Here is a 27,338-nt window from a genome sequence, read left to right on the forward strand (position 1 = left end):
TATATATTCTTAGCGATCAATAAGTTAAACTGGAAAATAAATTTTGTTGAAAAAACTTTAAATGTAAGGTTGAAAATTTAAATTTTAGTTATAAGTATAAGTGAAAAGATGGGGTGGATGATTACATACGTAATCATCAGGTACACAAGAGCTAAGGTACAAGAAAAGGCCGGCGATAAATTAATTCAATTCGATCGAAACCACACCACAGCACAACAGTCCAAGAACAAAGTACAAGAGGATCTTTGGACTCTACACACCATGAATAATCTCGTCGTCGATCGACCCAGCTACTATACCTTACCTACGAAATCAAACCGGCCAATCAAGTAATTAATTTTTTAAGTTTGGAATCAAATTAATCAATCAAAACACTACGGATCCATCCATGCGGGTCGCCGCACCGATACCTCAACCATTTATCAGTTTCTCTTTTTTTTCTTCCTCCAATCGACAATAACTGAATCAATTAATTAACTAATCAAATAAAGCCCTTTTTGTCATTTCGAAAAAGAAATAATATTTTTTTGGGAGTAAGCAGAGAAAAGTAGTGAGTATAATTAATTAAATAAATAAATGAGGAAATTAGCAGTCGCGGGGGATATATATAAGACGGTGGTGGCATCGGCGACACTCGTCGTCTCTGCAGCTGGAATGTTTGCCACGATCCATCGTCATTAACCGATCGATCGATCGCCGGCGACGCAGCTAGCCATCGTCGACTGCGTGTTCTTGATTCGCTGTGGCCATGGCGGCTGGCCTGTGGGTGGCCGCGGCGGCGGTGGTCGCCGGCATCGTGCTGGTCGACGCGGTGGTGCGGAGGGCGCACGAGTGGGCGAGGCTGGCGCCGCTGGGGGCGGAGAGGCGGGCGAGGGTGCCGCCGGGGGACATGGGGTGGCCGGTGGTCGGCGGCATGTGGGCGTTCCTCCGCGCCTTCAAGTCCGGCAACCCCGACGCCTTCATCTCCTCCTTCATCCGACGGTACGTACGTCCTGCATGCCCCGCTCCCTTCCTCCACGTGTCACTGCCTCTGGGAGCATGGGACCCACCGCCCTAGCCAAACATGTGGGTCCCACCGTCACCGCTGTATCCAGATTCGTGGTAATAGTTTTTCATTTTTTCTATTGATTAAATGTTAATTTTCATATTCTCATCATAGTGTTAAGACTCCATTATGTTTGCAAAATCATCAAATAATCAAGGCGATCTTAATCTAAAAAAATAGAAAGGAAATTCGTAATTGATCTTTGGATGTTTGATCGCTGGGGAACATAGATGAAAGAATTTCAATCGGAAAGTAGTGTCGGATTTTGATTGGTTCGGCTGGTCCTGGGAAGTGAAACCATCAAGATCAAGAACAAGATGTCGTCGTGATTTTGGGATTTGTTCTGATAGTATTTGATCTTGTTCAATCACTCAGGCTTCTTTATTTTAGGTTCACATCAAAAGATGCTCCCCTTTTGAATGGTGTCAGTGTTGTTGCAGGCATGATCCATCTAAGCTAGCAGCAACAGGGCATGGTACTAAAATGTGTTAATATTTCACTTGTGTAGGATGATGCTTTTTCATCATTCCTGCTGCCCTGGTGTCAAAACCCATACCGATGTGTTCCTTCTTACAAGCCTTTTGCTTTTACCAGCTTTATGAACTTGCACGAATATATATCTTCATCTCCTTGTTTTGTTTGTATTTAATATTCACGTTGATATATATCTGAATCATTGACCAAAACAACTGCAAAGAAATCACTAGCTAATACTGTATACTATTCCCAGGAATCCCATTCTGCTGTAAATACAGCAAACCATGGAGCTGTGATAGCTTTACAACATGTACTATTCTGCTGAGTGATGTCTAAGCATTTTTGGTTCAGATTAGGAATTGTCGGCAAGGCTTTATTTGCACAAGGATTGACAGCAATTGATGTAGGCTCACAGGTCCAGTTTGCCAATTGTCTGGTTAATATTACAGCCACATTGCAGAGGCTAACTTTAGTCATTAGCTGCTGCTAGCTCAAACTGAAATGAATGCTAGATTGCTAGTGTGGCACCCACTGTCCATCATCAGATTTCCACTCCAGATATGCAACAACAGATTCCATTTTTTTGCCAACAAAGTTTCAGGACAAAAATCACTTTCGGTGCTTTGCTAATAGTTCATACACTGCTTGCTGATAAATTTTTTTTCCCTGCATATATCTACTGTTAAGACAAATTCGGTGGGCATAACTAGGCACTGCCTTTTGTTTAATCTGCCATGATATGGAATCATCTAGCTAGCTACACTACTAGATAGCTGAAAACAAAGCATCCAGTGCTTTCCAAATTAGTATATGTGCGCTTCTTCACCCTGATTGTCGTTTTGTTAAACGTAATCTGATTGATTTGGTCTCTTTTAGTGTTTTGTCTTATGCACCGATTATCTTATATAGTCACTGTTAAATATGATTACACGTACTCCTCATAGATTTTGATGCCTTCTGTTCTGGAAGATGCAATGGACTGCCTTTTGTCAAGAATGATAAAACACAACGAGGTACAAAGTACACTGATTGCTGCAAAGAACAGTTCAGATATGCATAGGGAAAAAAAAATGTGCGTCTGTACCATTGTCTGCATCACAGCAAAGGTTTTCTGTCTCTTCATTCACTGCTTACAGTAGATGCCCGATCGCCTTTTGTTTTGCATAGTTTCAGTAACAAATAACCCATGTAAATTCTGTTGTCTGGTCAAGTTAACTCATGACTTTATAGCCTAATTGGTCGTAGGTTTTGTTCAGTATTCTAAGAACTGAAGAGTGCTACAGTGATGCTACTGCCGAGTGATCACATGAGCGGATTCAGAAGTCAGAACTCATCTGCCAAAAAAAATCATCTTTTTTTTTCTGTTCAAGTTAAATTATGACCCTTATAGCTAGGTAGGATTTGTTAATCGATCGTGTTCGAACAACTGAAAGTCTGAAACAAGGCTGATCACTGATCATCAGTGATCACTGGCACATGAGCTGCATGCTTCAGAAGCCATAACAAATATGCACATGCTGAGATTTGATGGGATGAAATGAAATCGAGATTAAAAGTTGCAAATTTGCAGGTTCGGGCGGACGGGGGTGTACCGGGCGTACATGTTCAGCAGCCCGACGATCCTGGCGGTGACGCCGGAGACGTGCAAGCAGGTGCTGATGGACGACGAGGCCTTCGTCACCGGCTGGCCCAAGGCGACCATCACTCTCATCGGCCCCAAGTCCTTCGTCAACATGCCCTACGACGACCACCGCCGCCTGCGCAAGCTCACGGCCGCGCCCATCAACGGCTTCGACGCGCTCACCACCTACCTCGGCTTCATCGACCGCACCGTCGTCGACACGCTCCGCCGCTGGTCGTCGGAGCCAGCCGCCGAGGTCGAGTTCCTCACCGAGCTGCGCCGGATGACCTTCAAGATCATCGTCCAGATCTTCATGAGCGGCGCCGACGACCGCACCATGGAGGCCCTCGAGCGGAGCTACACCGACCTCAACTACGGCATGCGCGCCATGGCCATCAACCTCCCCGGCTTCGCCTACCACAGGGCGCTCCGGGCTCGCCGGAAGCTGGTGTCCGTGCTGCAGGGCGTGCTCGACGGCAGGAGGGCCGCCACGGCCAAAGGCTTCACCCGGCCGACCACCATGGACATGATGGACCGCCTCATCGAGGCCCAGGACGAGCGCGGCCGCCGGCTCGCCGACGACGAGATCATCGACGTCCTCATCATGTACCTCAACGCCGGCCACGAGTCCTCCGGCCACATCACCATGTGGGCCACCGTCTTCCTCCAGGAGAACCCCGACATCTTCGCAAGGGCAAAGGTCGCCATTTTTTGTCACTCCAAATTTGATTTCAATCATTTCATTAACACCAAAGCTTGCTCATTGATGCATTGCATTGCATATCTCAAATTTTGGTTTTGATTTTTTGAGTTCAGGCTGAGCAAGAGGAGATCATGAGAAGCATACCCGCAACGCAGAAGGGACTGACACTCAGGGACTTCAAGAAGATGCAGTTCCTCTCCCAGGTAGAGTATGAAACCACTGAGCTCAGTAGTAATTACCAAAGCTTAATCACAGTGATTTAACACAGCAAACCTGCATGTTAATAATGAAATCTGAAGGTTATCGATGAGACACTTCGCTGCGTCAACATCTCGTTCGTGTCATTCCGTCAGGCGACCAGAGACGTCTATGTGAACGGTGCGTTTCAGACTCAGTTCGGAGATAAATTAACTTAAGCGAGACCAAAATCATCATCATCATCAGCTGATTGATGCTGTTTCTCTCGTGATCACATCGAGTGATTACTACTGCATAAAAATGAGTGTTCTTTCTCTTGTACTGATCAAGAATAAACCAAGCAGGCTATCTGATACCCAAGGGCTGGAAGGTTCAGCTGTGGTACAGAAGTGTACACATGGATGACCAAGTTTATCCTGACCCCAAAATGTTCAATCCATCAAGATGGGAGGTAAATTAAATTGAAAAAAGAGTACTTCTGATTTGTTACCTTTGCCAATAAACTGGAAATTATCTACCTTTTTGCAGTGTTTTTCAGTGATATCTTTCTTTTCAGGGTCCCCCGCCGAGAGCCGGAACATTCCTTCCATTTGGACTGGGAGCGAGACTGTGCCCTGGAAATGATCTTGCAAAGCTGGAGATCTCTGTCTTTCTCCATCATTTTCTCCTAGGTTACAAGTAAGTCTATCAACATCTTTATCACCACAAATATTATGGAATAAATATTAATATATATTTCGTACATGCAGGATATATTAGTTGGTATATAGAAAATTTCGACATGACCTTTGCTACTTAACATTTAAATAATTATATATGATAATTCCCAATTGGCCAACTAATATACATCACAATTAAAATTTAAAATTTATGCATGTACTATTATAAATTGCTTTGATGCACGGTTTATAACACGTAGCTTTCACGCAAGAGGTTTTGACTCAACCAAGGTTTTCCTTTTTTTTTTCCCCTTACACATTCTCTTGTCATGTGTAAGATATAAGCATGTTGTATTATCTCATTATAGATTATATATGTGGCGTTTCTATACCAAATGGTTTTGATATAATCAATATAATTTTCTAAACTTGGGCATCAATGAACAGCGTCATTCTTGAATCTTATATTTATTTCTACCACATTTAATCGGTTTTGCCTTAGATTTTGATCGTACAAACGTTATATTCACAAAATTTCATCACCAAACTGCTTACAACTCCATATGTATAACTAAGATTTTTTGTGATTGTTTCATTTTTTTTGAATTTGGTAAAAAATTTTAAATCAAACCGTCGGTAACCACTACCATATCACAGCGGTTCGTCAGTGGTAAAGGAAACCTTGGTAGCAACTAGTTTGGTGCTAGGCTCCTCTCTAAGGGGCTTATGGTTGTGTGGTTGTTCGTGGTTCATGGGCATACGATCGGATGCAAGACCGTCGATTAACCTCGACAGTCTTCTATCATTGTAAAAAAAATTATAATTTTTCCCTTAATTTTAATACCATCCCAGCAAAAGAAAAATTCTAAAGAGAGAAAAAACCAACTGCCGTACTGTTTGTTCACCTCTCGTATAGCTGAACACCCAAAAAAAATTTAATCTTAATTCCTTCTACTCCTTTCATTTAATCATCACAATGTACATACTTGCAACTTCCAGGGTTAAAGCTGAAGCTCTGCCTTTTCAGAATGCAACTCCAAAACGCTACAGTTTCCTTGTTCAACAAAGTTTATAACTGAACTGAATGTGCTGTGCTGTGTGGTTGTGTGCAGGCTGACGAGGACAAATCCAAAGTGCAGGGTGAGATATCTGCCTCATCCCCGGCCTGTGGACAACTGCTTGGCGAGGATCACCAAAGTTTCCGATGAATACTAAAAGTTCAGGCATTTTCTAGCTTGTCCTCTGCCTCTGGGAGAAGTAAATAAACATGATTATATAGTATATCGATCACGTATTCTGAAAAAGAATTGAAAAAGATGATGAAGAAGAAGCGATGTGTATTCGTCCTGATATGCTCGCTTTGGTTTTTGCATTGTTCTTGTTTGTCCTAGCTTACGACCAAAGATTAAAGCAGTTCCGAGTTTATTATACTGACAAGCTTCCTGAATATGGCAAGCACGCAAGCATTCCTCTTCTTTTCTATCTGTCCAGCTCACTGAATTTGGATTGTTCTTCATATAGTTTATAAAGCTGGCACGAAATGTTTCCGTTTAAGATGTTATTTGTCTACTTTCTTCCTTTCTTCCTTGTTTCTTTCAAAAAGATCGCTCCTTTTTGAAGGGCAATATAGTCCACGAGCTACCTATCTGCATAAGATTTACCGGCCAGATTTTTTAACCCAAAGATTTTTTTCAGCCTCGTATTTTTCTTTTGCTTATACTTATAAGCCAAAACTGAATTTTTTAACCTTATATTTACAAGGACTTTTTTTACCATTTTAAAAAGTAGCTTGATATACCAAAAATTTTATTGCATAATTCTAATAACTTAAGGTGCTACTAAATTTTTATACTGGAAAATGTGTGACCTCAAGATAATTTTTAAAGGATGGTAAAAACCTCTAAATTTAAAGATGATTTTGGTGTTTTTCATCGTAGTTTATTTTTTTAAATCTGAACTTTTAGATCGCTAAAAACACGTATATAAAAGTTTTATTTATCAATTATTTTTCGTTTATAATTAACCTGTGCCAAACGACCATTAAAGTCTTTAAGTATAAATATATTTACCATTCTTCTGATATACCGATATTTTTTTGCCCCAAATGCTCCGGCAATGCAGTAGGATGAACACGCGTCGATAGTAAATATGGCTCATATTACATACGGATTAGGCTATCCTTGAGTTAAACCTGACGTTGAAGGTTTTAAATAAGCCATCCAGCAAATTGCAACAGAGAAGATTTTTTTAAGGTTATGATAGATGGGGATAGAATTGGTGGACTGCATTTCTCAAGATTGTAAATCAATAATATGCAATTCATATCGCATGAATGGCTGAGTTATACAGCCCAGGTTTAATCCATTGTCTAAAAAAGTATTATAGAAATGGTTATAGAAAATCATACAAATATGCTATTAAGATATATAAACTTAATATGTTTATAGTTTTCAGTATCTTTGTTATACAGTACACCATCGATAGCTATTGTAAATAAAAACTTCGATTAGGTTATTGAGTCAAATTTAAAAAAATGATTAATACAAGGTTAATTCACTTGAATTCTTAATTCTAAACCATTCAAAAATAGAGAGGATAATATAGGGAGAGGCTGCAATACAAGGGTAAGGTGAAAGCTTTTATTTTCTGGAAACATATATAATAATGAATTCGACATGCCTCATGGACACTGATGGTAGATTATTATAATTGGCTTTTTAATAGGACGGCCAATGTTTGCACTCGTGCCTATATACATTATGTCTTCTCTGTAACGGAAAAAGAAAGAGTAAAAATAATCTTCTTTTGCCCCTTCCAGTTAAGACAAGTATCAAGAGAAAACAGATATTTCTATTTACATTGTTCCATTTTCCGATTAGGGACAGCCAAACACACTTTATTTTATTATACACGGCGCATTATTTTCCTCATAAATGTTCTAAATCATCGATTTTCCGTTATCTATCTCCTGTTTATTTTCAACCAAAATTTATAGTCCAAAACTCAAGAAGTTTTTTGTGCATGCCGGTAAGTTAGTCCAGTAACAAATATCTCACAAACAATAAAAACTAGCTAAGTAACGTGGATGGATACGTATTATTATTATTATTATTATTATTATTATTATTATTATTATTATATAAAATAATTACTACTAACTCATATAAAGAACATAGAGTAATATATACCAGTAGCGTGGTACATATTTAGCTGCTAGTATTTAGGTGTAATAGTTTGTTGTTGGAGCTACTAATATTATTATAAAAAATATAAAGAATGAGAAAACAAATAAAATACAACGACAAATGTTTAGTTCACAATGTGTTGTCCTAAAGAACAAATCCATGTTAAAATTTCCAAATTTTCAATAATACTAGCAAATTACCGATAAAGAAGAGTATATCAAACAATAGCCCGTGAAAAATAACGGGTAGATAAAATAGAAAATAGTTATATACAAGAAGAGCATTTTGATTTTATTTTTCTTTTGTATTGACACACGTAGAATCGGTAAAAGAATAAAAAGTTAATTTGGGATCATTTGGCATATATGTTGAGCTTGCTTGCAGCCTCTCATCTCACTCGACTCGACTGTGTTTGCCTGCTCTTCCCCGTCTCCTCCTCCCTCCCTCCCGCCCGCGCGCCCACCACAATCCGCCGCCGCCGTCCTGCTGCTCCCGCTCATCCTCACCGGTGAGCACCCATCCATCCCCTGCGCAGCCGCGTCCTCCTCTCCCCCCCTCACCTCTCTATCCACGCGCTTCTTTTTCTTCTGCTGGAATTTGCTTCATGAACCCTAGATAGTAGACATCTTCACTTCTAGATCCGGAAGCCTTTTGTTTGTCTCTCTTAATTTGCCTTAACCATAGTGCTAATAGCGGTGTTCCTGTTCCCAAAGAGTTTTGGGGGGTTAGATCCGCCGCTTGGGCGGGTTTGTTTAGATTTCAGTTGGTTGATGGATGGAGCCGTGTTTGTTTGTTTGAGCAGGAGGAGTGAGATGGACGAGGTTGTCTCCGCTTCCGCGGATGCCGCGCGAGACGAGACTGTGTGTGTGTACATATGGGACATGGACGAGACGCTTATTCTGCTCAAGTCACTGCTGGATGGCTCTTACGCCGGGGCCTTTGATGGCCTCAAGGACCCTGATAAGAGCATTGACATAGGGAAGAGGTGGGAGAATCTCATTCTCGAGCTCTGCGACGAGCACTTCTTCTATGAGGAGGTCACTTGCTGCCCTACTTGCTATGCTGTTACTATGTCTATTTGTAGGCGCGTTCTTGGGTACCATGCCATTCTTTTCCTTTCTGGTAATACAAACAAGTTGAATTTCCCGCGCAAACTACGTTGCGCGGGCTATTTGAAATATTAACGCATCTGCTCTACCTTTGTCGCTATCAATCTAGACCGTTGTAATCTAGTCCCACCATGATGGATGGTGTAGATCTTTTCTCTTTTCCGCCGGAGAACATGTTACTTTGTATGCCTTTAGAGCAAACGTGGTGGCTCCTTTTAGCGCTTTCTCTGTAACATAACAAATAGATAGATGCGATGCAAAAACTTTACCAGAAATGGATATAACATCTGATAAAAGCAACTCTAGAATTTGGACTGTACACTATTTCCTTTTTGTCACTGTAGTTGTCGTGTAGTAATATTTTTGGAATCTATTTTCCATTGATGACTTGCCTCTTTTTCCTCTAAAATATTACTTCATATAATTCATCTAGCTAGGCTCTGCAGTTAACTGTCTGTTGTTTCCTTTAATGCATGGGTAAATCACTCATATATCGTTTTTTTCGGCTGATCATTTTGTTCTTACACAAAATGCAGATTGAGAACTACAACGAACCCTTTCTAAGTGCTGTCAAAGAATATGATGATGGAAAAGATTTGACAACATATGATTTTGAAGCTGACTGCTTTAGTTCGCCTTATGATGATCTGAATAAAAGGAAGCTTGCTTACAGGCACCGTACTATTGGAGAGAAGTATACAAAGGTATCACTAGAATTACCTTTCTTACATTCACCCCCAAATTGCTTTCTTTAGGCTTTTTTTTAGGGTCTAGGATGTTGAGGGATCCTGGCCATCCACCTGATTAAATTAACTTCCACTTACCTCCATCCCATATGGGTCCATCCAAACATGGCCTTAAGGTGCATGCCCTCTGATAGGGATGTTATGAATATACCTTTAAAGAGTGAACTTTCTAAATATGGGTGGCACGATGCTCAGATTACTTCTGTAGCAAACTCTGATGCTCTGTTCCATTTAGTGAGAATATTGTTACTATTTGAGGGTATGGATCAGTACACTTTTCTGGTATTTGATCAACCATTTTTAGCTGCTATAATGCTTGGACCTTATAATAAGAAATAGATGGATTCTTTATGAGGTATATGAATAAATCGTAGCGGGGTGCCAACTGATTAAGTATGCTGCTTTTATCTTTAACTAGGGGATTTCCCCGTGCAATTTTGCGCTGAGCTAGATGAAAAATAGAAATTTGATATACAACTCTTATATATGTTCTATTTCTATAAACACAATTATGGTTTCTATATGAAGCTAAAAATATAATAGATAGATATATATAGGCAGTTTATATTTTAACGATTTTATATAGGAAGTTTAATTTTGCACACTTAATCTAAAATACACACACATGTGTTAACTGAGCAAACTAGGGTGATCTAGCAGTCATATTGAAGTTCCATTGTGAGCATGAGTCTGTACTTGTAATAAAGTTGCCACACACAGCAAGAAAGGGTTTTGGTCTTGGAAGTATGAAGGTTATTTTTGTATCAAGTTGACAGGGGAGGGGATTTATGTGCACAATCAATGCGTTATTAGACTGCGTATTAGGAAGCCAAATTAGTGTAAATGAAGGATTATAGTGGATATTTAGACCTTATAGATGATGGATCATCCACAGTGATTCACTGAGACTTAATGTTCCAATGCAAGCCCTTTTGTACAGAGGTTTTGATCTTAGCAAAACTTGATCTAGGAATAATAAGAATGGGGCCTCATAAGTCAGAAGTGCTGTGCTGGGACTTTTTATAGAGCATCATTGTTAGATATTTCACTTCTCAGCTATATTTTGTTGTAGAGCTCTGCTTTCATTTGTTGTTATTATTTAGAATTTTTTTCATGCCAGTAATAAGTTTTAAATTTTGTTGGGTCAGTTTCATGTTAATTGAACTTCTTTGGTGTTTCTTCTCAGGGGTTGGAAAAAATTCTGGACAACCACATGATCAAAGTCTGGAATGATTTGTATAGTGCGACGGACAAATACACTGATGGTTGGCTTTCTTCAGGTATTCTGACTCATACTTGTTTTCCTTCAATGTCTAGAAAAAAAGAAAACTAGTTTTCTGATTTTTGTTGGTGGAAGTTCTGTTGATGATCTAAATATGGCATCAAAGCTGTAAGAGTTTACAACCACAAAGAATCTACTAGAGCTTTATGTTGTATAATAAATGATACTCTGAATTATCAATGTCAAAAGAACATGCATCTGATCTTTCTATTCCAATCAGTGGGAGTAAATTTGGGCTGGCATTTATGTTTATGGACCAAGTGATTGTATCACCAAGGCTATAAGAGTTTACAACTAAGACAACATGCAACAACTTAACAATATATGTATCAAAATAATGTGCCCCCTGCTTGACGTATGTTTTTAACACAGGAGTTTGCTACCTCACAATATATATATGTACAGTGAAAGAATAGTTAAGATTTTCTATTTTTTTCTGTGTGTACCCATGCTGTACAACTTTTGAGTATAAGCTTATATTGTATTAACTTTTCTTTTCTTTAGTGAAATTCAAAATCATTTGTTGCTTCAGTGCTCAGTTGTTTTTTCCTTCTTGTTATGCAGCTCATAAGTTGTTGGAAGAAGCAATGGGTAAATCAACAGTTGAGCCCACCGGCAAACATGCAAGCATCAATTGCATAGTTACATCAGGATCCCTGATTCCAAGCCTTGCCAAATGTTTGCTCTATCGTCTCGATGACGTGGTCGCATTTGAGAATGGTATGCCTAAGTCTAAATATTCCTTTCAGCACTTTGTTTATGTTGCGTTTTTATGGAAATATGCAATGGGATGACTTAGCCATACTGATAGATCTTGAATGATTGATGGCGCTTGTGTACCATGCTCATAAAGTTCCGTAGCAGCTGGCTACTGCTGTCATACTAGGAAAAATATATGGATTCTATGAGCTAGGCATAAACAATCTAGATTAGATTACTAAACATCTGCTTCTGCTTTGCAGTCTACAGCTCCTGGGAAGTTGGGAAGCTGCAGTGCTTCAAATGGATCAAGGAGCGCTTTGATGGTCCAAACGTCCGCTTCTGTGCCATCGGAGACGGGCACGAAGAATGCAGCGCTGCGCAGATAATGAAGTGGCCGTTCGTGAAGATCGAGTTCCGCCCTGACGCCCCCCATAGGTTCCCTGGACTGAACCTCCCAACCATCCATCGTGTGATGGCTGCCGTTTATGATTCATCAAGCAATGATGGTTGACCAACAGCCCCGTTGGTCCCCCTGTTTACCTCCGTCCTCCAATATATGCCGGGCATTTGCCAATCGCCATGGCCATGGAGACCTTATTTAAGGGAGAGAAGAAAAAAAAACTGTAAGCAGAGAGAGGGAGAGGGAGAGAGATGTGATGGGAAGGCATATTGCTGACCCTGGCTGGCTGGAGAATCAGGAGGCTGGTGTGTGATAAATAAAGCGTCCGACTAGTTCCGGCATCATGTGCTGTAGATTCTGTGTTGCCATTTTACTCTAACCAGGCAAACCGTGCTCGTTGGTTTGTTGTACTATCGAATTATCGATCCTTGTCGCCGGCGGCGTGCATTAGCATTTCAGGTGGTGATGGTGATGGTGTGTGTACATATATTGCTTGTTTCTCTTCTTTCTTTGTTATAGTGGTTGGTTATGATCGATTCTCGTCTGAACAATCAATTGGGTTACAAGGTTGGTGTAGAAAGTATGGATACTTGGGGGTGCTAGCTGTGTTGGTATGTAGAGATTTTCGCAAATTCAGAAGAAAATTTTATTGTGATATAGAGAAGGGCCTTTTTTTTTTTTACCCTGGCCGTGTAAAATTAACTTACTGTATTCCATATATTATGCATACAAAACATGACATACTCCAGTTTGTTTGTAATACATATAGTTGATTATTATTATTTTTCCTTCAGCAAACACAACACGATGTCGTGTTGATATCGGGTTGGGCCCAACACAGCCCAACGTCGACGGTGTCTTGCATGCGCCTGCTAACATGCACCGTCCACAAGATGGCTTTAGAAATCAAAATCGACCGATGGAGTCGATCAACCAAACCCAGTGTCTGTAGCGATTTTGTTCCAATCGAATCAGATTTAGCCCCATCCCTTTGTAAAAGGGCTAGCTAGGAACGGCAGCAGAAAGACGAACTTTTGGTTGGCTTGGCGAAGAAGAACATATGCTGCTTGTACACAGGTGCTGGCCGGTCGAGAAGATGAATCTTGCGAGGCGAGGGTTGCCACCATACGTGTAATGTCCTAGTGACATCATCGTACGCGTCGTGCATCAGACATGCATGGTGTTTTCGATTTCGAGCATGCAGCTGCTATAGCGGCATTATTATTCAATACACATATATATCATCATCAGGACAAATTAAGGTAGCTAGAGGTGAGGATCGAAGAAGCGAGCTAGAGATTAATCAAAGAAGATGCAGGCGGTGAAGGAGAAGGTGAGCGCGGCGAAGGCGAAGGGCAAGGTGAGCAGGGCCAAGGCGGAGGAGAAGGCCGAGGCGAGGTCGCGCGCCAAGGCCAAGGTGGACCTCCACCAGGAGAAGGCCCTCCACCGCGAGGAGGCCATCCACCGCAGGCTCCACGACCACCACGCCGGCGCCGGCGCCGGGGACGACGACCACGACGCATCCTCCTCACACCTACTACTGATCGATTAAACATGCACGCACGCGGTGCTAATCGTAGCCGTTTAATTAATTCCACTAATCAATCTGTACTACTACTTATATATATACATAATAAGGATCTCGATCAGTGATCGAGTGCTAGCTCTCTGTCTGTCTGTCTGTCTTTGACAAATATTATCCTTGACATCGATCGGCCGTTGTTTGCCATCGATCGATCAGAGCTGCATGGGCAGATGTATGCCACTACTACTATATACAGACAGTAATTAAACTTTGTTGTTTTTCAGTAATGCAAAAGCCTCATTTTTTATGCTTATTTGGTATCGTTTGCAATTACGGAACTTTCATATATGTTTCCCAACACGCAATTAATGATTAGTGAAGGACTGAAGTCGTGTTTCTTCCCTGAAAAACATCAGGTATAGATCCACAAAGCTTCTTAAATTATAATTTGATAAATATTTAGATAAGAGTATGAAAAATAGAGGATGAAGTCTACAAATTGAGCTCCAACAGAACGGCCATCTTATCATCTATTTTTAGATGTCATCCATATTAGAAGAGAGAACCTTCATGTTTCTCCATCCTCTAAAGAAATATAAAGGATGTCATATATGAATGATCTATGCTCAGTGACACAGTCCTCAACCGATGATTTCGATTCGGTGATGATATATACAGTGCCGTGGAAAACAGAATACGGATATCGGACACAGAGGATGTTGCTAAGAGCATCCCAAACAGCTCATCTACCCCATCCTCTATTCTGAAAATAGAGGATGAAGACTACAAATTGAGCTCCAACAGAGCGGTCATCCTATCATCTATTTTTAGATTTTATCCATATTAGGAGAGAGAACCTTCATGTTTCTCCATCCTCTAAAGAAATATAGAGAATGTCATATATGAATGATCCAGTGGAGTACAAAGAGATATGAGTATAAAGAGATACGAAGGATGAAACTAGTTTACATGATCATCCAAATAAAGATAGAGTTTTACTCTCATCCTCCCTTTTGTACCTCGCGGTACCAAATCGTTTCTGATCGTTGGATCCAATAGTGCACATCCTACTTGGCTAGATCCAATGGTGAAAATGATTTGGTATCTCGAGGTACCGGTACCTCGAGGTATAAAAGGAAGGATGAGAGTAAAACTCATAAAGATATGGTTGACCAAATTTAGATGAGTTGTTGGGATGCTCTAAGCAATTATTGGAACGATTACTCAGAATTATGCATTGATATTTGTTTTCAACATATTTAAATGTCGAAGATTATATAAAATGGTCAAATGGATGTATTTGTACTATTATTATTTTGAGCAACCATGACACCCAATATGTGTAATAAGTTTAGCTTTTTTATATAAGATATATAAAATCTGTAATAAACATATAGAAGATAAATATAAGCATAATTAGCTCCAGTAATACAGATGACAGCAAAATTAAATGAATTGTCATGAATAGGCTAGCTATGGTGGGGTGAAAATTCATAATTATACATATTACGAGAATAGTTGAACAGAGAAACAAGTGATTAATCACCAAATACAAAAATATAACATCCATAAACGTAAGATGACAACAATATCGCTGCTACGCGACACTTTTTGTACACTTGCCCAATAAACAACTGGCTTAACGGCCTAAGTCGACTATTTATCATAACACTAACAATATAATAATCTAACCCTATGAAAACCAATAAATATGAAGTCCTATATTTAGTTATCACAACAGAGGAACCATTAGCCTCCAGCAGGCCAGGTTGAGGCCAAGAACTTCACATGTGTTTCGACAAACAAACGCCTCGAGTAGCGGATGCTTTGGTGAATGGATGCTTTGGCACGTACGTAACTCAGCCATGGAAGGGAGGAGAATTGTATAGGAACCGCATCCTCCGGAGAGGAACCATCAAGGGGCTGTTTGGTTGTCTGTACCATCCTAGCTCGTATGAGATATACAGAAAAACAGGTGTTTGGTTACCTGTACAGAGGGTCAGAGCCAGGCTAGACTCATGCAAATTACAGCCCGTGGCCAGGCTGAGGAGAAACGCTCGGGTCGAGCTTCTCGTCTCGGCCTAGCCCGGACGATGCATCCAGCCTGCACCCGCAAGTGCAAAGCCTGCACCCGCAAATGCAACGAAGCCCGAGGGGGGGGGTCAATCTGCCCCCGTCTCATTTTTCCACAGCACCCCCACCACCTAGGGTTGGGCATCCCAACCCCATCCACCGCTGCTGCCGCCTCCAGGAGAGTGCACGACGCCGCCACACCAGAACTCCGCCACGCGGCTCGACTGGGAGGCCGCCGCCTTGACCCTTCTCCCGACGCGCCTCGTCGGACCTCCTCCCGCCGCCGCCTGTGGGTCGACCGGGACGCCGCCGCCTCGACCCTCATCCGAACGCGCCTCGTCGGTCCTCCTCCCACCGGCGTCCCCTCGAACCTCCTCCCACCGGCGCCGCCTCGAAGCTCCGCCCGCCAGTGTGGGATCCAGCCTACCCCCGCGCCGGCTGTGAGTCGGACGAACACCGCCGTTGCCTCCAACCTCGTCCCACCGCTGCCTGCGGATCGTCCCGCCGCTCGCGACTGCAGCTCGGCCGAGGCACCGCCGCCACGAAGCTGCTCCTGCCGGTGCCTCCTCCGAGCTCCAGCGACTCGGTCAGCCGTCGTCGCTACCTACTGGTATTAATGTCTTGTATTATTGGCGTATTCAATTGGTTTAATTCCGTTCATACTTTTTCATTTGTACTTAGGTGATTTTGTTGCATGTTCATCTGAATGGAGCATTGCTCATGTTATTGCTCTATATAAAATTCATAGAGGCAGAACCATGTATGCATAAATCTTATATTTCTTTAAATTCCAACAAAGTCCAGTGCTACGCATGTGCTTTGTTCCGTGTCATATGGTTCCATTTAGTTACCTACTTCATTTCATAATTAGGAAACAAGCATACGGAATTACAAAACAAAATATGGTGTAGGCACATGCATGTCATTTCATATGTGTCGTATGGTTGGAGTTGCTACATACAAGTTATTGACTATGCTTTCATAAATTTTGGTAATTGCATAGATGGAAGAACTATGGCGTATACGTCAGATCCTAATGGCAAAAGCTGATGGTTTAGTAGCTACAATGTGTGCTTACATGATTTTTATTGTGAGGAGAGCTAGACAACGCAGTCATAGGATTACATATAGACCATTGATGGAGAGGGACTTAGCTAGAAAGAACAATCTCTGTTTCATCTATGAATCAAATGATACAAATTGTCTTAATCAACTTAGAATGAGGAGAGCACCTTTCTTTCGATTGTGTAACTTGTTACGCCAAAGAGAATTGTTACGGGACACTATTCATAGCTCGATCGAGGAACAAGTTGCCATGTTCCTTCTAGTTGTAGGCCACAATTTTAGATTTAGGGCGTTACAACCTATTTTTAGGAGGTCAACTGAGACAATAAGTAGGCACTTTGGGGAGGTCCTCTATGCTATCAGTGAGCTAAGAAGTGAGATGATCAAACCACCGTCAACAGATATTCATCCTAAAATTCAGGGGAACCGAAGATTCAACCCTTATTTTAAGGTAACAAAATTATTTTGCTAAAATAAGTTGCTATTTTATTAACCAATTACCCTAACCTTTCTCTTGGTAATTAGGATTGCATTGGTGCACTAGATGGAACCCATGTGCTCGCTCGGGTTCCATCTACAATGGCACCAGCCTTTAGGGGTAGGAAAGGTGTTACTACCCAAAATGTTCTGGCTGCAGTGGACTTTGATCTTAAATTTACATATATACTTGCTGGTTGGGAAGGGTCTGCACATGATGCTCTCATACTTACAGATGCCTTGGAGAGGCCAGATGGTATTAGAGTCCCCGCAGGTAATAGATCACTAATGATATGGGTGAAACAATATTTTTTTAAACTTTTGATGATAACTAGAGCCATGATTGTTATGTGTTAGGCAAATACTACCTTGTTGACGTTGCCTACGCTGCTAGACCTGGTTTTCTTCCTCCATACCGCGGATGTCGATACCACTTGAGAGAGTACGCGGGGGGCCTCAATCCTCGTGACAAAAGAGAGTTGTTCAATTTAAGACACTCCTCTCTTAGAGTCACAGTCGAGCGAGCATTTGGTGCCTTCAAAAACCGTTTCAAGATTGTCTACAACAAGCCTTTCCATCCATACAAAACCCAAGTGAAGTTGGTCCTTGCTTGTTGCATACTTCATAATTGGATACTTCAATATGGCAATGACGAATTTGTACCACTAGAAGATGGATGGAATCCAAGTGACGACGAGGAAGACTATCCCGATGAACTAGACCAAGATAATAGGAGTATGGTCCAGATTAGGGATGATTTGGCTTCAGATATGTGGGACAACCGGGGTTCATCTAGGGTGTAGATTGGAGTTTGATATGTATTGTTCTATGTTGTATTGCATTAATGTGGGTTTTGGTCTATTCCCCCTTGTACTGTACTGTGCTCAATTTGTGTAGTTTTCTATTGTATTACATGAATTTGTTTGTCCTCTAATTTTAAGTTCACTGTAGTGTGCATTCTGATTAACACATGTATGTTCATTCACTTGCACTAATTAACTAACACATTACCTATTTAATTTACACATGTATGTTCATTCGATGGGTACTCTAACTATTTATTTGTGTACTACCTTAAGTGAAATCCGAGGATGGCTGATTTAGATGAGGTCGGTGGAGGGGCTGCTGGACAAGGGGTTAGAGGAGCCTTGCGCTGGACAGCCCACATGTCATCTTTAATGTTAAAGAAAATGGTTGAACTTATAGCACAAGGCGTCAAGACTGACAAAGGTTTCAAGGAAGTCCACTTGAACCAAGTTGCTCGAACTTTGAGTGATCACTACGGAATTGAAATTAGTGGAACCCAAGTATACAACCATCTTCGCAAATGGCGTTCAAGGTGGGTGCGTATCTCTAGGCTGAAAGACCTTAGTGGGGCTCTATGGGATGATCAAAACAACATGATTGTCCTAGAAGAGGAGCACTACATGGGCCATGCCAAGGTTTGTCAATAGAAATCTAAATTTAATTTAGTTGTACTGTTAGTAAGAGATAAATTGACATACATTGTTGTTTTTCTCATTTTGTAGGATCATCCGAAGGATGTGGAGTTCCTCAATGTTCCCCTAGAGAACTATGTTCAGATGTCAATTATTTTTGGCAATGGACAAGCAACAGGAAGATTCGCTATGGGCTCTAATGAGCCTCTTGGTGCTCCTGCTGATGGTGCTGACAGTGGACTTGGACAGCTCGATGGGGATGCAGAGGGGGTTAATGAGGTTCCTGCTAGAGGTGGGAGTGTTGCTGGAGGCGACAACTCTAATGCCCCTCATTTTAATGATAATGTTGGTGCGTCATCCTCATCTGGGAAGAGAAAAAGAACCCCCATTATTACCGAAGAAGAAGGAGCTCTTCTAACTAACATGACAAGTGCTTTGCATGATGTGGCTTCGGCTATTCGATCCACTGCTCACACTGAAGTGCACCCTGATCTGTACCAAGCAGTGATGGATCTTCCTGGTTTTAGTGAGGACCAGTTAGATCTTGCTCTAGCTCATCTTTGCGCTAACAAATCTAGTAGCCTTATATATATTCAGAAAAATGAGGAACGGCGTGCTCGTTGGGTTTCAAAGTTTCTAGCAGATCATCATCCTGATTGCATCTAGTCATTGCCTAGTTGAAATGCAACGGTGGTAGTGGCTAGTGGGACATCCGAATAAGTTCACTTTTTTATGTTGTAAGTGAACACCACGTTATTTTGTGTTGGGTGCTACTAGAGACCAAATAAGCTTTTTTACTTGTAAACACCATTTATTTTGTATTGGGATTGCACATGAGTTCATACTGGACACCATATGCTATTTTGCTGGATCGAATAAAATTGTTTTGGTTAACTAGTGCTCTTGTCTATTTTCAGCTTGTCTTTTGTACTGGATTGAGATGGTGGATTATTTGTGTTAACAAATTAACAACAGTGGTGCTGTACTATTTACCTGAATGCTTGTGTTTTTGTTATGTAACAACCGATTAGCTAACTGATGATCCTAGTTATTGAAGATTGTGTGGATTAAGCATTTGTTGTCCCTTTCAGATATGATTAGTATTGTTCAGTTCATTCTGGGTGAATTGTGATAAATGGCAAATTATGAGGCTGAAGATGTGACTGATTGTTTTTGTGCCTGGTGCGTTGATCTATAGTTGTCTGGTTGTATGCTCTCCAGCTGCTATCTATGCTATTTTCACAAGTGCATCTTACTAGAAACCATGTGTGCTGCCGTGATGTTACTACTGGACAAGTCTAGCTTATGCAGTACTGGAGTACTGGAGTTACATATGCCCTTATGCAGTTTCGTTAATCAAAGTAGTAAAACTGGACTGTAATATTTTTTGGTCAAGGTATTGGTCCCTATATTTGTCACTGTATCTCATATTATTGGCCTACCTTGCAATGCTCAGAAAGAAAGAAGATGTTTAGAAGAAAGCAGTTACAATTCGCTTCTGCTAGAAACATGGTTGTCGCTGTGAAAGTTTTTCATCTCGATATGCAAGGGTGCAGATAGACGTTTCATGACAGAATGCAAAGCTTTCAGGAGCATTCGGCACCGGAATCTACTTCCAGTTCTAACTTCATGCTCTACAATTGATAATTTGGTCAGTATGTGTGCTGCTGTGATGTTAGTAATGAGCATGAATTAGAAGAAAATACAAGTTGTTCATTTTTTAAATTATATAAATACTTTCTTCAAATTAAATTATATAAATACAATTCATTCACTTCACAATAGTACACGTAGTTCATAGTATATCTTGCTGTAATGAAAAATACAGTAACTTTCCCATTCAACCATCACATGACGATGTGATGAAGTCAGGTTGAAATTATCCAACCAAACACCATCTTCTGTATACAGCATCCAGAGATACAACCAACCAAACAGTATCTTAGGCCATCCAGGGCAAACTCATACAGAAAACCAAACACAACCAATTGCATGATTGTATCCAGGCTGAGAACAGTCAGGCTAGAGGATACGGACCAGGTTGGGATTATACAGGCAACAAACACACCCCAAATGGATGCTTGTGAGCCCCGCACAGCACACAACTGGGAGGCCAGATCTCTTCTCGAGCTAAGCTAGGGGGCTCGCCGCCGCCGATGTCGTCGTCCCGGCGGAGGCCGCACCGCCCGGAGAGGGTCATGGACAACTGGGAGCGCCTCGTGCGGGCGGCGCTCAAGCACCAGCACCGTGCCCCCTCCGCCGCCGCTGCCTCCGCCTCCGGGATCGGCCTCGCCTCCGCCGTGCCCCCCTCGCTCGGCAAGACCACCAACATCGAGCACATCCTGCAGGCCGCCGACGACATCGAGGACGAGGACCCCCACGTCGCCCGGATCCGTAACCCCTTGCTTCCTCTTCCTCTTGCTTGCGCCGCCTCCCAATTAAAATCTGGGGGTTTAGGGTTAAAACATACTCATAATTTTCCTCTCCTTTGCACTCCAGTTTGTGAGCAAGCCTACACCATGGCACAGAATCTCGACCCCGGCAGCGAGGGCAGAGGCGTTCTACAGTTCAAGACGGGTTTAGCTTCTGTCATCAAGGTACCGCACCCACTAGCTCTCTCTCTGTCAATGCCATTTGCATCTAACTTGTTCCCATCCATGGCATTCCACAGCAAAAGCTTGCTAAGAAAGATGGTGCGCCAATTGACCGACAGAATGACATCCAAGTCCTCTGGAACTTCTATCAACAGTACAAGAGTCGCCGCCGGGTTGATGATATGCAGCGTGAGCAGGAGAGGCTCCGGGAATCGGGAACTTTTAGTACTGAGTATGTGCTCTCTTTACTCGCACAATAAGTTTTCATGTGCACTACTAAGCAGTCGATGCGCCCTTTTGTTGCCGAACAACTAAGTTCTGTATTAGACACTACACAACTTACTATTGTTTTTTTTCCCACGAACCTCGTTCTTTGGAAACGTTGTTGCATCATTATATTGCTCTTGTGTTTACATTCTATTGTAGTATTATAGTAAGCATAGAAAATCATCTTATGCACACTGTAATATTTCTCGTGACTATTTTATTTTGATCAGGATGGGATCTAGGGCTGTCGAAATGAAAAAGATCTATGCTACTTTGAGGGCTTTGCTTGATGTTTTGGAAATTCTTGTTGGACAATCACCATCTGATAGACTGGGTAGGCAAATTCTAGATGAGGTAATTGTCAAGTCAATACACAATCCCGAATCCTGCTACACCCTTTTGTTGCTGCTGCTGCTGCTCAGCAATACTTGTGAGGAATTTTTCTTACATCTCCTCATTTTCGTTTTACAGATTAGGAGAATAAAAAGATCTGATGCAGCTCTGAGAGGTGAACTTGTGCCATACAATATTGTACCCCTTGATGCACCATCGTCAGTGGCAAATAGTATTGGGTTTTTCCCAGAGGTACATATTGCCATTCTTATTGTTGACAGTGCACATAACTCTTTAATTATCTTCTTTTACTTTGTCAAATAGAAAAATATTTATTCTGTAGCCTATGATTTCATGCAAATCTGTTAGGTCAAGGCTGCAATGTCTTCAATTCAAAACTGTGAGGACCTGCCACGGTTTCATTTCCAAGAACCACAGCCAAGACAAAAAGATATTTTTGACCTTCTGCAGTTTGTGTTTGGTTTCCAGGTTAGGAAATTTCATGTACCATATTTTTCCTGGCAACATTTCTTTTAGTTGCATTTGTGCAATTGTCTTTTCTTTGAGCAGCGACTCAATATGAGAAGTGTAAAATCTGTGATGTAGTTCTTGATGCGTTCTACTTATGCATGTAATCTGAAGTCTAAATTCATTCTATGTTAACAGTAACAAACATGAGGAAATTCTAGGACAATTAAAAAGACAAAAAGACACATGCTACTATTTTCACCAACTCTTTTTTGTTTCTTCTTATTCATTATGAAATTTAATGTTTGATATGGAGGGCACAGAAACATCTTAATAGATTGTGTTGTCATGTTTAGGGAATATATAATGTCTAGGTGGTGTCAAAACAAAAGTTAATTTCAAGGGTGCACTGAAAAAGCTGTTTGCATAGCATACAAGCAATTCTTCTTTATTTGACCATCATGTTGGTTTGTATGACAGAATGTCTTGAATTTCAATTCTTCTTTATTTGACCACATTTTGTTGGTTTATATGACACAATGTCTTGAATTTTTTACCCGTGGTAGTTACAACTGCTAGTTGTTCTGAAATTGTGCAATAATTTTCCTTTAAATCTTCGCAAGTGTGACATGTTGTAATAATTAGCAAGAAGAGAACTCTTTTTGTCAGAGTTTTTTTTTCCTGGGAATTTCACAAGAAGAGAGACACATCAATAGGGATGAAAACGGATCGAATACGGCCGAAAACTAGCTTCTATCATATTCGTTTTCATATTTTTTTTTTGTAATCGAAATCAGAGTCAAAAACCCCGATACGAAAACGAAATCGAATATTATCGAATACAAATACGGAGTGAATACGAATCGAAACAAATACGGTGACGAATATTAATCGGAACATAAAAACCTCTTAAAAACTGAGTTTCACAAATCATCGAAGAAATATAACTTGTTATTTTTTAATGTAAGTATATAACTCATCAACATTTTCAAATAGAAGTGATTACTAATAACTGACAAGAAACATCCGTGGCGGCTGTGGGGTTGTGGGGCCGTGGACACCTAGACTGCTTGAAGCCAGTCCGTCTGAATCAGCTAGGGTTAACACTGGTTGGGCTGCTGGGATGGACTTGTTTAGGTTGGGCTGATTGGATTGAATGGTTGATGTATTAGTTCGTATATCTGAAAAAAAATCTGGATAATATCCGACCGTTTTCCTATTGCGAGGGATATCACCCTTACTTATTTGTTTTCGTATCTGTAGAAAAAAAAATCTGAATTCGATTCCGAGTTTGAAAATTTCCGGAACTATCCGAATTCGGAAAATGGTTTGGTCGGACGGAAATTATCCGAATCACTTTCAACCCTACAAATCAAGAACCTGAGCACAAGCAATGAACCAAATCGAACAATGAAATCATCAATAGATATTGAACTAGCTAGGGAGAAGACTTAGCTAAGTACTGGTGCTCGATTTCTCTGTCTAGGAACTGTGCTGCCACAACATTGCTGGCTGTCTTCCAGCCAGCGAACGGCAGCAGACTTGCCTTTGCTTCTGTTGTCTTCGCATACCCTACTTGCGGCCCCTACCTGCTGCCGGCCAGAGTAAAACTTGCCTCACATCCACACACGACGTCGGCGGCGGCGCCAGACCACAAGATGATGTGCATACCACTGTGGATAGGGAGGGATCAGAGTTTGGGGAGGGAGTTGTCTGCTGCTGAACGCATGCCTTTAGGCAGTTGTACGTGAGCCATGGCATTGAGCAGCCGCAAGCAGGGAGTGATCAGACAACGAGCATCGAGCTAGCGGCGGCACAACACTGGGGCACACAGTTGTGGAGACGAAGATGTATAGGAGATTGGATCAGGACAACCAAACTGAACCAAACCCACCCTGTTATCCAGTGGGGATCCATGGACTGAAATCCATTTTGGACTTAAGAATTTGCAGCCGAAACCAATCCAATCCAAGCCATTTCCACCTCCCACCCAAACCGCTCCATACCATCTTCACCCAACCAAAGTCAGCCCAAACGTAAAACCAATCCATTAAATCCATTTTAGTCCAACCCATTAACAGGCCTAGTTGTAAAACTACTATTTGATACACTTTTCCCTAATTTAAATCCTGTACAAGATCATGATTGGAATGATTGCACAGGATTGTAGGATCATTATAAAATGAAAATGAAAATAAGTTCGGTGCAAGTTTATGCTTTGCCATGACTTGCCTGGCGATCTTATGTTTTGACCGGGAAGCACTAGTCGAGCTTGTGGTGTTATATTATTTAAATTACTCCCCCATTCAAAATATAGCTACGTTTAGCATTCAAGATTTGTCCCTCATCTCAATAAATGACAACCATGTTCTCATTTGATATCATCACCTCCTTCCTCACCTCAACCAATCACAGCCTTCCGCCATTTAATTTTTCCCCTCTCCTTATTTGCTTATGGAGCAATTATATGACAAATTGTTTCTTTCTGTTTCGCTGTTGATCCAATTGCTTTTGTCTACTGGTCCAATTTATGTTACTGCCTTTGTATTGAGTATCTAATCAGGTTATTTTTCTTTTCAGGAAGATAATGTCCGCAATCAGCGTGAGAATGTTGTGCTTGCGTTAGCCAATGCCCAATCCCGGCTTGGCTTACTTGATATGAGAGAGCCGGTTAGTTCTTCCCCTATTCTCATGAAACATGATGTCATCTGGGCTTGTAGTACAATAATAGCTTTCTTCCTGCTGACATAATACTTCCTCTGCTGCTAAATACCTGTTATTTTGTACATCTAAAGGGAGCATATGCACCAATAATGGTGGCTATCAAATACCTGTTATTTTGTACATCTAAAGGGAGCATATATCAGCTTTAATACTTTCACCAGCCTTCGCTTTTTTTTCTTCCACATTGGCTCCACTAGTCTAAATAAATTTCATTGGTTGCCTATCTGACTGTCTCCCGGCATAGAATCCATGAAAGTTGAACTTGTTTGTAGAAAAAAAAATCAGTATAGCTAAGCTAGCAGCCTCAGGGTCCAGGTGTTCTATGAAAGCAAAGTTGAAATCCTAAGTAATGAATGAAGTACAGTTACTACTCCCTCCGTTTCATATTATGTCACTTTGAGTTTGTCTCAAGTCAAAACCCTTAAAGTTTGACCAAGTTTATAGAAAAATATATTAATATTTTCCGCCAAAAATAAATATACGATAAAAATATATTCAATGGTAGATTTAATGAGACTAATTTGGTGCTGTGGATATTAGTACATTTCCTATAAACTTAGTCAAACTTGAAGATGTTTGACTTATTGCAAACCCAAAGTGACTTATAATATGAAATGGAGGGAGTATTAATTAATGGTGCATGGACTAATTGCTGTTGTTTCTGTTTTTGCCTTTAAAGTTCCATGTAAGCCAGTGAATTCTTGTAATACAAATTATAAAATAAACATGGGCAATGGTCATGGCTCTTGTAGAAAATTGATGAGAGGGCTGTGACAGAAGTTTTTGGCAAAGTTCTGGACAACTACATAAAATGGTGCAGGTACTTGGGCAAACGTGTTGCATGGACCAGGTAATTTACCTCTTGTGTGGAATTTTCTCTGTGTCTGTTATCAATTCACTGGGTGATTTTCAGTTAATTTCCTTTTTATTAGCCTTGAAGCAGTCAACAAGAACAGAAAAATCATATTGGTTGCTCTGTACTTCCTTATTTGGGGTGAAGCTGCAAATATCCGTTTTCTTCCAGAATGCCTCTGCTATATTTTCCACAATGTAAGTTCCTTTCTCTCCCACCAGTTTCTATCCTTTTACTTTTGATGTGTTTTCAGATGATGACATGTGGTATGGTAAACTGGTAAGTATTTCAGCATCAGATTATATATACCTACCAATATGATGAAATACAGCAACCATTGCATTTCTAACTATCTTGGTTCTCTTCATCAAGTTGCTTTTATCTTAGAGTAGTTTGGGAACACATTTTACATGCTTACATATTTCTAGCTAGCAAAATCATAATGAGCAATTTTTTTGGTGTACATAATTAATGAGTGTGTACTTTTATATGTTTCTGTTTAGCGCTTTTCCTTTATAAAGCTTCCATATTTCTTGATAACGAGTTTGCAATACTACATTCAGTGAAGCTTGCCTTATGCTAAACTAACTAAAGGCCTGTACTTTGCTATGGATAAAAGGAAAATACCATAATATTGCCTAAAATAAATTAAAACATATTTTTTAGAAATATGTTGCCTACCTTTTTGCTATAGGAAATACTCACCTTAATTTAATTTTAAACATAGCTAATTGGCTATCCATTTGGTTTAGTTGTTATGTAATGATAAGAAGTTCAAGGGGGTAATATGTAAAAACTACAACGAGAGTAGGTGGGGTGGCAGAATCACTCCCACCATCATTGGAGCCTTTATAAAGGAGTATAGAAAAAGAGATTGTCAGCATGACTCCACTGTGAAAGCCTAAGCCTGGGCCTTTACTCCTCTACCAGCGTACTTGCATTTAGCTTCCATATCCTAAGTCCTAAGCACATGAATGGGTGTAAGATGAAGCAACTCAGTTACTCAGATCAACGTCAAGGATGAATGTGTACAGATCTGAGATTGATAGGAAATCATCATCAGGAAGAAAGGAAGGGACAGACACTGCGTAAATCAAGGGCGAAGAATTTGTGAGTTTTTTACCCCTATGCCATTAAAAAAGATGCTGGTTACCTGTGTGCCACTAAAATTTTTCTAGACACCTCTATGCCATCCACTAAAATTTCTTTTACCTACGTGCCATTTTGAATGGATGGTGCGTTGACACCGTTAAATAGAGGTATAAAAATACCGTTTTGCCCTTGTTAGTAAAGAACTCATAGAAATATATTTAAAATAGTAAATAAATATGAAAAATTCAGTAAAAATTGAGAAAATAACATAATTATTTTGGAAGTAAGAAAAACCATAACT

At 40.8% G+C, this 27,338-nt stretch overlaps 5 protein-coding genes across 5 annotated transcripts in view; all 5 read left to right on the top strand.

Annotated features, from left to right (window-relative positions):
- Positions 1–624: 624 nt before the first annotated feature.
- LOC102701360 (ent-kaurenoic acid oxidase) lies at positions 625–6,273 on the top strand. The gene is made up of 7 exons (XM_040525020.1): positions 625–981; positions 3,093–3,843; positions 3,960–4,049; positions 4,146–4,224; positions 4,389–4,495; positions 4,601–4,722; positions 5,816–6,273. Exons 1-7 carry the CDS (start codon positions 749–751, stop codon positions 5,916–5,918), a joined length of 1,485 nt encoding a protein of 494 aa, XP_040380954.1. The 5' UTR covers positions 625–748; the 3' UTR covers positions 5,919–6,273.
- A 1,850-nt stretch (positions 6,274–8,123) lies between these two features.
- Positions 8,124–12,471, top strand: LOC102701638 (eyes absent homolog). Its single transcript, XM_006655638.3, has 6 exons — positions 8,124–8,396; positions 8,691–8,925; positions 9,534–9,701; positions 10,930–11,023; positions 11,590–11,745; positions 11,988–12,471. The coding sequence occupies exons 1-6, from the start codon at positions 8,254–8,256 to the stop codon at positions 12,236–12,238; spliced, it is 1,047 nt and encodes a 348-aa protein (XP_006655701.2). The 5' UTR covers positions 8,124–8,253; the 3' UTR covers positions 12,239–12,471.
- Positions 12,472–17,369: 4,898 nt separating this feature from the next.
- On the top strand, positions 17,370–18,070 carry LOC121054663 (protein ALP1-like). Its single transcript, XM_040524853.1, has 2 exons — positions 17,370–17,541; positions 17,625–18,070. The coding sequence occupies exons 1-2, from the start codon at positions 17,370–17,372 to the stop codon at positions 18,068–18,070; spliced, it is 618 nt and encodes a 205-aa protein (XP_040380787.1).
- Positions 18,071–18,377: 307 nt separating this feature from the next.
- LOC121054802 lies at positions 18,378–19,603 on the top strand. Its single transcript, XM_040525565.1, has 2 exons — positions 18,378–18,709; positions 18,797–19,603. The coding sequence occupies exons 1-2, from the start codon at positions 18,434–18,436 to the stop codon at positions 19,370–19,372; spliced, it is 852 nt and encodes a 283-aa protein (XP_040381499.1). The 5' UTR covers positions 18,378–18,433; the 3' UTR covers positions 19,373–19,603.
- A 1,199-nt stretch (positions 19,604–20,802) lies between these two features.
- Positions 20,803–27,338, top strand: part of LOC102701919 (callose synthase 10) — a 35,313-nt gene continuing 28,777 nt past the window's right edge. The window contains exons 1-9 of the mRNA XM_006655639.3: positions 20,803–21,100; positions 21,206–21,303; positions 21,378–21,532; positions 21,798–21,921; positions 22,039–22,152; positions 22,270–22,389; positions 24,949–25,038; positions 25,845–25,942; positions 26,025–26,142. Coding sequence (XP_006655702.1) covers positions 20,863–21,100; positions 21,206–21,303; positions 21,378–21,532; positions 21,798–21,921; positions 22,039–22,152; positions 22,270–22,389; positions 24,949–25,038; positions 25,845–25,942; positions 26,025–26,142 — 1,155 coding nt within the window. The 5' untranslated portion in view covers positions 20,803–20,862. The remainder of the gene's footprint in view (positions 21,101–21,205; positions 21,304–21,377; positions 21,533–21,797; positions 21,922–22,038; positions 22,153–22,269; positions 22,390–24,948; positions 25,039–25,844; positions 25,943–26,024; positions 26,143–27,338) is intronic.

This window comes from Oryza brachyantha, chromosome 6, assembly GCF_000231095.2.
Source record: "Oryza brachyantha chromosome 6, ObraRS2, whole genome shotgun sequence".
Lineage (NCBI taxonomy): Eukaryota > Viridiplantae > Streptophyta > Magnoliopsida > Poales > Poaceae > Oryza > Oryza brachyantha.